This window comes from Octopus bimaculoides, chromosome 12 (assembly GCF_046866305.1).
Source record: "Octopus bimaculoides isolate indiv1 chromosome 12, ASM4686630v1, whole genome shotgun sequence".
NCBI lineage: Eukaryota > Metazoa > Mollusca > Cephalopoda > Octopoda > Octopodidae > Octopus > Octopus bimaculoides.
The window spans coordinates 38,835,464-38,848,738 of record NC_142939.1 but is presented as its reverse complement, the minus strand read 5'-3'; the positions used below and the strand labels follow the sequence as shown (position 1 = coordinate 38,848,738).

The following is a 13,275-nucleotide window of genomic DNA, read 5'->3' as shown; positions in this document are numbered from 1 at the left end:
GCGGAAGCTATCAACCACTTCTAGTTTTTCACCCTGGAATGTAGCAGAAGTTGTTTTCTGCACATTCACAGTATTTATAGCTCCAGAACATCTGCTGCATACAAAAACTAACTTCCTAGTTAACCTTCCTTTGATATTGCTGCACCTCTTATGTGTCCATAGCTTGCACTGGGTGCATCTTATAGAGTTACTACCCACTCCTTTTCTACAGATCGAGCAGGGCCATCTACCCGAAGGGGTTTGTATTTTGTCTGCCTTCCTACTTATGAGGACTTTGGTTTTAGCTAGGTTGACTCTAAGGCCCTTTGATTCTAGTCCTTGCTTCCACAACTGAAACTTCTCCTCTAGTTCTGATAATGAATCAGCAATTAGTGCAAGGTCATCAGCGTAGAGGAGCTCCCAGGGGCATCCTGTCTTGAATTCCTCTGTTATAGCCTGGAGGACTATGATAAATAGGAGGGGGCTGAGGACAGAACCTTGGTGGACCCCTACCTCCACCCGGAATTCTTCACTGTACTGATTGCCAACCCTCACCTTACTGACAGCGTTTCTGTACATGGCTCGCACAGCTCTCACTAACCATTCTTCTATCCCTAGTTTCCTCATTGACCACCAGATGAGAGATCGGGGGACCCTGTCAAAGACTTTCTCCATATCAACGAAATCCAGGAACAGAGGTTTATCCTTGGCTAGGTATTTCTCCTGAAGCTGTCTTACCAGAAATATAGTATCAGTGGTGCTTTTCCCAGTCACAAACTCAAACTGCATCTCATCTAAACTGACTCGCTCCCTAACCAGTTGAGCTATGACCCTCTCTGTGACTTTCATTACCTGATCTAAAAGCTTGATACCTCTGTAATTATTTGTATCTGAAGTGTCACCTTTACCTTTGTAGCAGTTGACTATGGTGCTGCTACCTCAGTCATTGGGTATGACTCCTTCGTGTATCACCTGGTTCGTAATACAGGTGACTAGGCTGTAGCCGACACTGCCAGATATTTTGAGCATCTCCGCAGTGATTCCTGATGGGCCGGGGGCTTTCCCTGTCTTCATACTCTTAATTGCTTTATCTACCATGGTACTGTCAACTCGGATAGCTGGTTCCTCTGTTGGGTCGACATACAGCAGACTCTCTTTCTCCCATTCATTCTCTTTATTAAGCAATCTATCATAGTGGCATCTCCAGACCTCTTTCTTTGCAGCCTCATTTAGAGCAAGCATACCATCATCCATGCGAACACATTTCTCTCCTACTACATCCCTATTCTCTCTCCTAGACTACCTTGCAACACGAAATACCTCGAGTCTTTGGTCCTCACGGCGCAGAACATTGGCAAATCTTTTCTTATCTGCCTCCCCTCTGGCTAAATAAACTTGTCGCCTAGCTTCCCTTCTGGCAGTTTGATAGAATTCCCTGCTACCACCGTTCTTCCAGTCCTTCCAAGCCTGTTTCTTTTGTCTAATAGCCCTGTCTACCTCCTTGTTCCACCACCACGTTATTTTGGGTCGAGAAGGGACCTTGCACCAACCACAGATCTCGTCGGTGGCCATCAGCAGGTTGTCCCGTAGAAACGTCCAGTTGTCCTCTACATTGTGTGAAGCTATATCCCCCTCTATTTCGTCGAAGGCTTCGAGTAATAAGTTTCTAAATCTCTGTCCATTCGCAGGATCTTTGAGCTTCCATACCCTTCTCCTCCAAGCTGGTCGTCTTCTGGGCAGCCACTTAGCTCTGACAAATTTATTTATCGTCGTCTCTTCCAGGTTAATGAGTTGTGAGAGAGAAAATTTTGTATTCTGCAACTTGGGGCCACCAATGTAACAAAATTATATATTAAGAAATAGTAGAACAATTAACAACATAATAAAAATAAGTTTTATTTTGGTGATGCTTGGCTTTACAAATCCTGTGTCATTCAGCCTAGCATCCGCTGGTTAACTTGTAATCGGCATCTGGATATTAAGAGCTTCGTTGAGGCATGCCAAAGGAGCAAATAGTGGTCATGTCGAAAGCATTGCGCTAAAGAAGCTTAGAAAGTGCGCAAAGTGCTTTAAGTACTGGTTTTACTACGCATGCACACTCTTCCGGGAATGCAAGACCCTTGCGCATGCGTAGATTGTCCTTCCTTAATGGCAGCCATAATTTCGCGCCACTACAGGTGTAACATTTATATCTGTATTTAACATTATACTGGCCAGGTTCCTGCTTGAAAGTGCTGCTGAAATGAGCATTTTGATTTCACTAATTTTAGTTATGTATGTATGTATGCAGCTACAGAAACAAACAAGTTGAGAAACGTCAGCGGTGAAAGGAAAACTGCAGAAATGCAGAGCACTGAGCCACTCTCAGGGTATGCAAGTACTGTGACAGAAGCTGCACTTCAGTCATAGGAAGAATCAGCCATGAAAGAAGTTGCAAGAAAGGGAGCCCCTGATATGTTTGATTAAGTGACCTCTAAGCTAAATTGACCGTCTGCATAGACAAAAAGGTCCAGTTATTATTAATTATTATTATGTGTGTGTGTGTGTGTGTGTGTATGCATACACATACGTACACACTCACATATACACATCTATATGTAAGTATGTATGTGTGTATGTAGCTTTTAGCTAATCATTACATTGAGGCAAACTTGTGATATGCACACATGTATATCCCACACATGTACACACACAAATATATACAGTTGATATAGTTTTGTGATTCAGTAATAACTATAATAAAATATCTTTTTAATGATGAAAAAGAGATAAGTTGAATTCTAAGCCTTTGAGTTAAAGAGCTGTGATGCTTTCTTCAACTGTACCATATTTTGGAGACAGAATGAACAAGCTATAAAATAAGAATAACTAAATGAATGAGTACAATGAGTACAATGGAAATAACTGGTCATTGTGATGCAATTGAAGCTCTTTCTTTCTCTCTCTCTCTCTTTCTCTTTCTCTCATACATACAGACAATCCCATACACCTCCCCCCACACGTATATGCACATACACACATGCACACGCACACACATACATGTTCAGCCACTAATTGGTGATTGATTTCCCATTACTAGTGCTGCTCCTTCTTACTAACAAAGACCATTTTCAGTGACCTACTTTACTTAGCTGTAAAGAAGTAATATATACAGATACAATTCACTGTAGAAGACAACAAATCCATTGAGTGTATCATTTGCTACAAATTAGCTTAAAATGCTGAACTCAAAGATTATAACACAACATTGTTGATGCTATGTACAAACTTGTCTCGTTTTCGAATTAGATAAAATCTAAAATGTAAAACTACTAAATGAATAACACAAGGGACTTTCAGATTGGAGTTGGTGAGTTCAGTTCCATGTCAGGCATTTTCCATTGTCTCTGAGCAAGGCAAAAGTATTTATATGCTTCAGTCCATGAAATAGATAATAGAGCTTCAGTAAAAGTTGGTAGCATGAAGGCACATGGCTTAGTGGTTAGGACAGATGGCTCATGGTCGTAAGGTTGTGAGTTCAATTGCCAGTGGCATGTTATGCTCTTGAGCAAGACACTTTATTTCACACTGCTCCAGTTCACTCAGCTGCCAAAAATGAGTAGTACCTGTATTTCAAAGGACCAGCCTTGTCACATTCTGTGTCAGGCTGAATCTCCCTGAGAACTATGTTAAAGGTACATATGTTTGTGGAGTGTTCAACCACTTGCCCATTAATTTCATGAGGAGGCTTGTTCCATTGATCGGATCAACTAGAACCCTTGTTGTTGTAACTGACGGAGTGCCAGGAAGTAAGAATTAGTAGCAGTAGCATGAGTGAGACTTCGTTTTAATCCATATAATGTTGTATTTACGAACCTGGTTATGAATCTCCATGGTATGAGGTTTATGAATGGATTAACAGTAACATAACAAGTAAGTCTACTCCTTTGTGTATTGTTGATTGACCTGCTATAAATAGCAGCCAAATCTCCCTCAAATCACACCCTACTGCCTTCAAAATGAAAAGCATATCAGGTTATATGATCCTGGATGCACTATCAGAAATAAGACTGGATGGTCTCTTTTAGAACATCTTTATTTATAGATATTCTTGATTAATGGCTAAGGAATTTATTTATAGATCTTCTTGATTAATGGCTAAAGAACCACAGTGACTCTGCTTTCTTACAAGAGAAATTATTGAAAGTAAGAATTACAAAATTTAGAGGGGAATATTGGATATTCATTCTGGAGGAATGGAAGATAAAGATGATCCTGACAGTAGTCGAACATGGAATAAGGAACGTTTGAAACTAAATACTTGTTTCTTGTAACCAGGGACAAAACTATATATTTTTAGGAAGTAAGAAAGAGAATGCTGGGATATTCCTTTTTTTTTATCCCTAAGAGTCCTTTCTGGGTAAGTGGACAAAAATCGAAACAGAGTTGTAATATTGATTTACCAATGTGTAATATTGATTTACCAAGATGATGAATGTATGCATTCATTATAGATATGAAACTAAATATCATTAGAGAGTTAGCATAGTGTACAGTTTTGGAGAGCTTGATAAAAACAAAATTTGTATAGGTAATAATTTTGTGATCTACAAACTAGGAATTCAAACTTATCATATGTTATTAATTAAAAGACATAAACAGTTTTAGTTTTTAGTTTGGAAATAAAATTTTAATATAGAATGCTAGATGTGTAGCAAACAGTTACCAACTTTCTAAGCTAGGATCCAAAACCAAATCCATATATTTCTATGAGCCATTGGCCTATTGTTTTAGCCTGTTGCACTAAGAAATCTACGAGAATAAACTGATCTCTTCATCTTTTGCAAGTCATTCATTGATCAAAGCTGGTTTGAGAGAAATTCTTTTGCTTGACTTAAGTCAGTTATGAAAACTATAAATGCATAAAGTCAAATAGTTTTCTTTCTTCTTGGTTCAACTGGTCTCTGCTCAAAGAGCAGCTCTCAGTATGCTGATCAATGAGTGAAAGTAGATTTGTCACCTTTTCTTTCTATCTACATTTCTTTTACCTGTCTCTCTTTAGTAGTCACACAGAGATGAAGCTGACATATACAATGGACTGGAGAGCTACCAATAACTTGTGTACACACAAACAACAATAAGAAGTTATTTCTATATTGTAACAACTGACATTATAATGCATCTTATTAAGTGATTATCTTAACAAGCAATTAATATTTATTTTGTTCAATACAATGCATCGATACACATTGATTTTTATACTTGGTAAACAACCGGCTCAAGAAATACGCGCCTTCTCTACTAAATGCTGCTAAAACTGGATCTCATATATAATCATTACAGGTGATAGAGTGCACCCTGCTGTGAAAAACAAAAAAAACCCAAACTGCTGCTGTTTCTGTCTCTCATACAGAAGTTTTTTCATTGAATTAAAGTGAAACAAATGTGTCTTGAATGACTTATTGATTTATTTAGTAACGAATAAAATCTACAAGCTATAGGAGGATTGAAAATACATTCGTTTCCTTTTATTTAAGACGTTTCTCAACAGCACAATTCTGAGAGTTATTTCCCCTTAGAGTGAAGGGAAGTAACTCGAATGGCGCTAATGTTGCAGTCATCGCCACTTCCTCCCACGCCAGCGAAACTTCCGGCATGTACAGGACGTTTATTTGTTTTTTTAAACTTTCTTAAATTGATTATTGTAATTAACTACAATTTCAGCTACGATGTATGTCGGTGAGCATCTCTGTACAATGAGGAACAGTTAACTAGTTTTCTCTTTAGAAATCTACAAGAAATCAGTAATTCCTATGTTTGTGTTTCCATCATTAATTAATGTTTATTTTATAATGTTTCCCAAGGCGACAACCTTCACCGACAAATTCCCGTGGAATTTCTCTTATGTTTCTCGTTATTTTTTCATGCATAGACTATGACATTTAGCTGTAATTACCTAGCAGATTATACACCAATTAGCTGTTTTATATTGTTGCACATTTGGGCCATTTTTCACAATTATTCGTTATTTTAAAGTCATTAAACAATACATTCATTTAACATATTTTGGATGTGTATTAGTTTGCCGGTCTTAACTAGATAGACACTTAAACCACTTCTAAGTTATTTCACATACCATATACTGATTATTTATTGAGTTTAGTTATATATTTATTGCTAGCCTATATTCTTATATTCAAGTTTTAGCTGTAACAGACATCAGACCAGTTGATTGTGTTTGCGTCTTTAACAAAATGATTCTGGGCATGTGTCGTCTGTTTTGCCTTCTGTTGGTCTTAACATTTCTTTATGCGTTAGCCGTGTATATCTTTGCTCAGGGTTTTCTGTTGAAACGTACCGTATTACCAGAAAAAAGTCAATGTAATGTCAACTTTGCGACTGTATTGGAAAGACACGGAGAGCAGGGATGCTGGATGCACGGACGTTTTCGACGAGCTATCATCATCATTATCGATGGCTTGCGGTATGATTTCCTCGTCCCCAATAATACAGCTAAAACAAATATGTTGCCTTATATTAACAAATTAACAGTTGTACATGATAAATATAACCAAGAGAAAGATCGTGCAATGTTGTATAAATTTATAGCTGACCCTCCTACAACGACCATGCAACGACTGACTGGACTTACGACCGGTAGCCTTCCTACATTTATCGAAGCTGGGTCGAATTTCCGTTCTACTGAAATTACAGAAGATAACATTATCGATCAATTAGTTGCTCAGAAGAAGAAGATCAAATTCCTCGGAGATGATACATGGATGGGACTTTTTCCTGGGAGGTTTACTAAATCTTTTGCATTTCCTTCTTTCAATGTTAAAGATTTACACAGTGTAGATAATGGGATTATAAGTCATCTCTCATCAGAGCTTGCCAAGTCCGACTGGCATGTTTCGATTGCTCATTTCCTTGGTGTTGACCACTGCGGACATCGTTTTGGACCAAACCATACAGCTATGGCCGAGAAACTATCACAAATGAACGAAATGCTTGAGTAAGAAGCTGTTATTACTTCTTGGCATGGTCTCTTCTTTCTTATCTTCTTTTTTTTTTGTTAAACAACTTAACCTCATGTGTCATCAGCACACACACACACACACACACAGCCCAATAATAAAAATGCTATTGTGTTGTTGAAACTGCCAGAAATAGCAGCTATATTTTCCTCATATCAAAACCCTAAAGGACAAAGGTAAATAGTGTAGTCCTGTACACAAACTGTCTGACAAAAAAGTGGAAGTGTTCGTTTTTCTTTCTTTGTCAAAGAGAGTAGGGCAGTACTTCTGATCCCACCACTTATTTTGTGGGGCCTCAGAGATTTGTTGGTAGCAGGAAAGATGTATCTTCAACCTAGAATTTTAGACTGAATGATTGCAACAGAGGACCAAATGGTGGTATTAAATTGCTAATGGCTTAAGTTGACTGGGTACCATTACTTTAATCATAAGTCTTCTCAACCAGTGTTGGTCTGAAGCTAAAAAATAACAGCAACAGACAGACATATATACACATTGAAAAACGAAATCTATATTTCTCTTTCTCTCTCTCTCTCCTTCCCCCTCTCTCCTATCTCTCTCTCTCATATTTATATACACACACACAACAAATTATATATATAAAAGAAAAAAGAGATGACAAAGGAATAAATGGTTATCCTATGAGCTTCATTAGCTTAAAGCTGTTTCCACTATAAAATGCTGTTGACTCGCAGTTGGGTGCCTGAGTAACATTTTGTAGCTTCAACAGAGCCTCAAACATGAAGTGCTGCTTCATGTTTGAGGCTCTGATGAATCTAATGAGGTTCATAAGATAATCATTTATTCTTTTGTCATCTCTTTTTCGTATTACCACTGTACTCTACTAACACTTTGTTTAGAAGCATATATAGATTGAGTTCTATGCCAGGTTATTAGTATCACAATGGCTAGGCAATATATATATATATATAGTATCATCATTACCATCATCATCATTGTTTAACATCCGTTTTTTATGCTGGCATGGGTTGCCCGGCTCGACAGGGGTCTGGGAAGCCAGGAGGCTGCACCAGGCTCCAGTCTGATCTGGCAGTGTTTCTACAGCTAGATGCCCTTCCTTACACCAACCACTCCGAGATTGTAGTGGATGCTTTTTACGTGCCACTGGCATGGAAGTCAGTCTAGGTAGCGCTGGCACTGGCCATATTTGGATGGTACATTTTATGTGTCACCAGCACAGGGATCACAACTACAGTTTCCATTTGATTTTGATATATAATAATAATAATAATAATAGTATACATATATATATATATATATATATATATATAGTATTTTATAAGCGGTCACTGTACAATTGCTAAAGAAAATAGTGTAATAATGGGGCATATAAGCCCTTGATGGAAAACCTACTTTTTTCCCTTGAGGGCTTACATGCCCCAATATTAGATTATTTTCTTTAGTCATTGAATGGGCATCACTTATAAGCTTTAAGCTTGTAAAATACTATTATTATTATTTACAAAATTGTAAAATTCAACACTGCATGCCAAAAGCCATTGTGTATATATATATATATATATATATATATATATATATATATAAAGGAATACAAAAAATGGGACAAGAATGCAAACATCCAGACAGATGATACAAAAAAGGGACAGGAAAAAACAAGGACAGGTCATTCTGAGTTTTCTTTCCTCAGTTGAGTTCCAGATTATCTTTGCAATTTCGGCTGGTTATACTCGAGATTACTCCAATCTGGCCAGCCCCAAGGAAATACGCATATACACATTTATACACACACACTTATGACAGTATTGTACAATGAGAATGAGTGCTCAACAGCACATTTGGTAGATAAATGTTCTTAATTTGTAGTTTAACAATGGTAAATTCGTAAGTGGATCATTTGAAAATTGTGGAAGTTTGTCCACATGAAACCATTGGTAACATTGTTAATGCATAAATAAAGAATATTTACATTTATTTTGTTTGAGTCAGTCTCTTGCTATTCTGGAGTTTTGCCGATATGTTCATAGCGTCATCAGGCATGTCACAACTTGTCTGGAGACTGTGGACAAAAATCCATAGTTGCAAAAGACTAATTCAACCAAAATACCAAACAATATTAATCTCTGCTATGGGATTAACTACTCTTTCTTCACTCAACTCTATATCATAATCATCATTCAACATCTACTTTTTTCCATGCTTGCATGGCTTAGAAAGAGTTTATTGAGGCAAATTTTATTATAGCTGGATGCTCTTCCTGTTGCTGACCCTCACCTATTTCCAGGCAAGGTAATATGTCCCATGGCCAGGTATGTTTGCCATGGCAGACTGGAGATGAACAACCTTAACTGCATGACAGTGACTCTCATTTATAACCATCATATGATGGCAAGTCTAGGGTACACATAAGTGCATACATACACACACACACACACACACACACACTTATACATAATATTTGTACACCAAGCATACACACACACACACACACATGAAGTTATTAATCCAAAATTGTTATGTTTCAGTTCTGTCATGAAACTGATGAAAGATGATACAATATTGTTTTTGTTTGGAGATCATGGCATGACTGACACGGGCGACCATGGCGGTGACAGTAAAGATGAAATAGAGTCTGGTTTATTTATATACAGTCCATCACGTTTAAGATATCCACCATCAAAGGTGAGCCACGATTTATACATTGATTTTACTTTACATTAAGACTTTATAATTTTTTTGTTTTTGGCTAGGATGTAAATATTTGTAGACTTAACTAACACATACTTTGCTTTCTTTACTTCTAATTCTGCACAGGTGCAGGAGTGGCTGTGTGGTAAGTAGCTTGCTTACTAACCACATGGTTCTGGGTTCAGTTTCACTGCATGGAACCTTGAGCATGTGTCTTCTGCTATAGCGTCGGGCCAACCAAAGCCTTGTGAGTGGATTTGGTATATGGAAACTGAAAGAAGCCCATCGTATGTATGTGTTTGTTGGTGTGACTGTTTGTCCCCACGCCATTGCTTGACAACCGATGTTGGTGTGTTTATGTCTCCGTAACTTAGCGGCTTGACAGCAGAGACTGATAGAATAAGTACTAGGCTTACAAAGAATAAGTTCTGGCTTCAATTTGTTTGATTAAAGGTGGTGCTCCAGCATGGCCGCAGTCAAACGACTGAAACAAATAAAAGAATACAAACTCATTAACTGCATTTGCCTTTTTGTAAGCTTCTTTGAGCCCTACAAAATAACCAATCTGGACAGTGTCTTTTCTGTCAACCTCAGACAATTAGATTCTAAGTTCTTGTGTACATTAAACCTAGTGGTTAGGACATTCATCTCATGATTGCAAGGTGATGAGTTCAATTCCTGGCGATGTGTTGTGTCCTTGAGCAAAATACTTTATTTCACATTGCTCCTGTTCACTCAGCTGGAAAAAATGAATTGAACCTGTAATTAAAGAAGGGCCAGCCTTATATTCTGTGTTATGCTGAATCTCTCTGAGAACTATGTTAAGGGTACACTTGTCTGTGGAGAGCTTAACCACTTGCACATTAATTTCACATGCTGGCTGTTCTGGTGATCAGATCAGCTGTAACTGTCATCGTTGTAACTGATGGAGTGCCACATTAAACTCATCAATCTTTCCTCTTCAGAAGAGAAATTTTTACACCCTTCATATTACTGGACCTTTTACTCACCTCCTTCACCGCTGACAGATTGTCTCCCTATTCCCTCGTAAAATGATTTTGATGGAAACAAAATTTTTGCCCATGACATTGATAAATCATTTGTATATCTCTTGATCTGCGGTTCTCAAGCATGTGGCCCTCAAGCATCCTTCCGGCAGTCCTCAATGGTCTTCTCTCTATAAATATAATAAATTTAAGGTGGTGAGCTGGCAGAAACATTAGCACACCGGGTGAAATGCTCAGCAGTATTTCATCTGCTGTTATGTTCTGAGTTCAATTTCTGCTGAGGATGAGTTAGCCTTTCATCCTTTCGGGGTTGATTAAATAAGTACCAGTTATGCACTGGGGTTGATGTAATCGACTTAATCCCTTTATCTGATGTTGTTTGTCCTCTCTATGTTTAGCAATATGTGGGCAATAAAGAAATAAATATAAATTTTTTTTAGTTGACTTGTGCTTTAGTTTTTCTGGTGCAGCCTCTAAAAAATCCAGGTTTTGGATCTGGTCCAGATATTAAAAAGGTTGGGACCCACTGACCTAGATAGAGAATCTTTACTTTAGGGACACAAATTTTTCAACCCTTAAATCTGAAGTATTTGTATTGAACTACTTGATTCTAACATGTTTCAGAAGATCTTTCTGATGTTCATTTTATCAACTCTGCTATATCCACCCTTTTAATCCCCTACCAACCCTACGTGTTGTTACTTTTCATCTCCTAAACCAATGCAAATCTATTACTCTTTACTCTTCATTAACCTTCTGTACTCAATCATTATTCACTATCAGCTTAGACACTTCCCATGAGGAATGGATCACTTCTATATCTTTCTTTTTACATCTTTTACTTGTTTCGGTCATTTGACTGTGGTCATGCTGGGGTACTGCTTCGAAGAGTTTTAGTTGAACAAATCAACCCCAAGACTTATTTTTTTAAGGCCTAGTACTTATTCTATTCCTCGTCAATGGTGGTGGGGGACAAACACAGACACACACACTCACACACATATATACATATATATGATGGGCTTCATTCAGTTTTCCTCTTCCAGATTGACTCGCAAGGCTTTGGTTGGCTCAAAGCTATAGTAGAAGATACTTGCCTGAGGTGCCATGCAGTAGGACTGAATCCGGAACCATGTGGTTGAGAAGCAAGCTTCTTACCACGCAGCCCTGCCTGCACCTTATAATATATATATATATTTTTAAACACATCAGAGATATGTCCATAATAGGACATCTAACCCGCTAGAAGAAGCAGTCAAAACTCCAAACTACAATTAGGGATAATTTCGAAAGGGAATGAAAAATAAAAACATTTACCATCTATTTTCCGAACCAATGGTTTCAAGCTATTTTTAGCACGTGAAAAGACATTTGAGCGAGTTTGTTGCCAATACCGCTGGACTGGCTTCTGTGCAGGTGGCACGTAAAATAAACCATTTTGAGCGTGGCTGTTGCCAGTACCTCCTTACTGGCCTTCGTGCCGGTGGCACGTAAAAGCACCCACTACACTCTGGGAGTGGTTGGCTTTAGGAAGGGCATCCAGCTGTAGAAACTCTGCCAAATCAGATTGGAACCTAGTGTAGCCATCTGGTTCACCAGTCCTCAGTCAAATCGTCCAACCCATGCTAGCATGGAAAGCAGACGTTAAACGATGATGAAGGCCAGCTATTATCAGCGGAAAAGCCAAGATTAACATATAAACACGAGACACTACATAGAAACATGTTTTGTGCTTATATGCTATAATTTTTTCATATCTCCCGCGTATGTGCGGTTTTTCTAATTGGCAGCAAATATTAAAAAATGCCGATTTTCTTTCAGAAATTAGCCAAAAAAAACATTTTATCATTTTTAATAAATATCAGGGCAGCAAAATAAAAATTTTAGAAATTTTATTTGCTACCAGTGGTCTGGTGTGTGTATATATATATATATATATATATATATAGTGATCTTGAAAATCTATTGTTGTGAGGGGATGTAAGAGATTTGAAATCTGGTTTCATTCAACAACACTCTGATATAGTTTACTTGACACATCAAAGACCTTACACAATGCAACATCCTTCTCATTCATCAACAATTCTGAGTTAAAACCTTCAGCGTCTATTTGTTACACCTCGCCATCTTTCAATATGTTCACCTATGTTTGATATTCTTTCATGATTGCTTGTAATGCCAGGAGTGATCCTCAATGAATCATGGTTGACTGTGTATGAGGGGGTACTGAAAAGTTCCGGGCTTTGAGTAAAAGGAAATAGAGGAGAGTCAGTTAATTGTGATTTTATTCAACATATTCTCCTCTCAGATTCACACACTTATTGCAGCAGTCCTTCAGTTTTTCTAAGCCCTGTAAAAGAACTTGGAAGGTTGGGCCTCCAAACAGGCCTTTTGTGATACCCTTAAAGCCAGATACTTTGCAGTAGCCCCTCGTATATATAGGCTGCCAGTTGCTCACCCATACTAGTTTCCCCTCTTCAATCCACCAATGTTCATCCAAGGAAAAGGCCACTGACAGGGTCTGATGCTACTGGGCACCAATATTGTCACAGGTATCTACCCAACTCTGTAAAAGTTACATCCATCCAACACTTCAAAGTGGTCCT

At 38.0% G+C, this 13,275-nt stretch overlaps 1 protein-coding gene across 2 annotated transcripts in view; it reads left to right on the top strand.

Moving 5' to 3' along the window:
- Window positions 1-5,540: 5,540 nt before the first annotated feature.
- Window positions 5,541-13,275, top strand: part of LOC106877410 (GPI ethanolamine phosphate transferase 3, catalytic subunit) — a 20,914-nt gene continuing 13,179 nt past the window's right edge. Inside the window, exons 1-2 of one of the 2 annotated variants that reach the window (XM_014926304.3) lie at window positions 5,541-6,973; window positions 9,500-9,656. In XM_014926304.3, the coding sequence (XP_014781790.1) occupies window positions 6,213-6,973; window positions 9,500-9,656 (918 nt within the window). In that variant the 5' untranslated portion in view covers window positions 5,541-6,212. The remainder of the gene's footprint in view (window positions 6,974-9,499; window positions 9,657-13,275) is intronic. The other variant, XM_052972145.2, reaches the window with a different exon arrangement.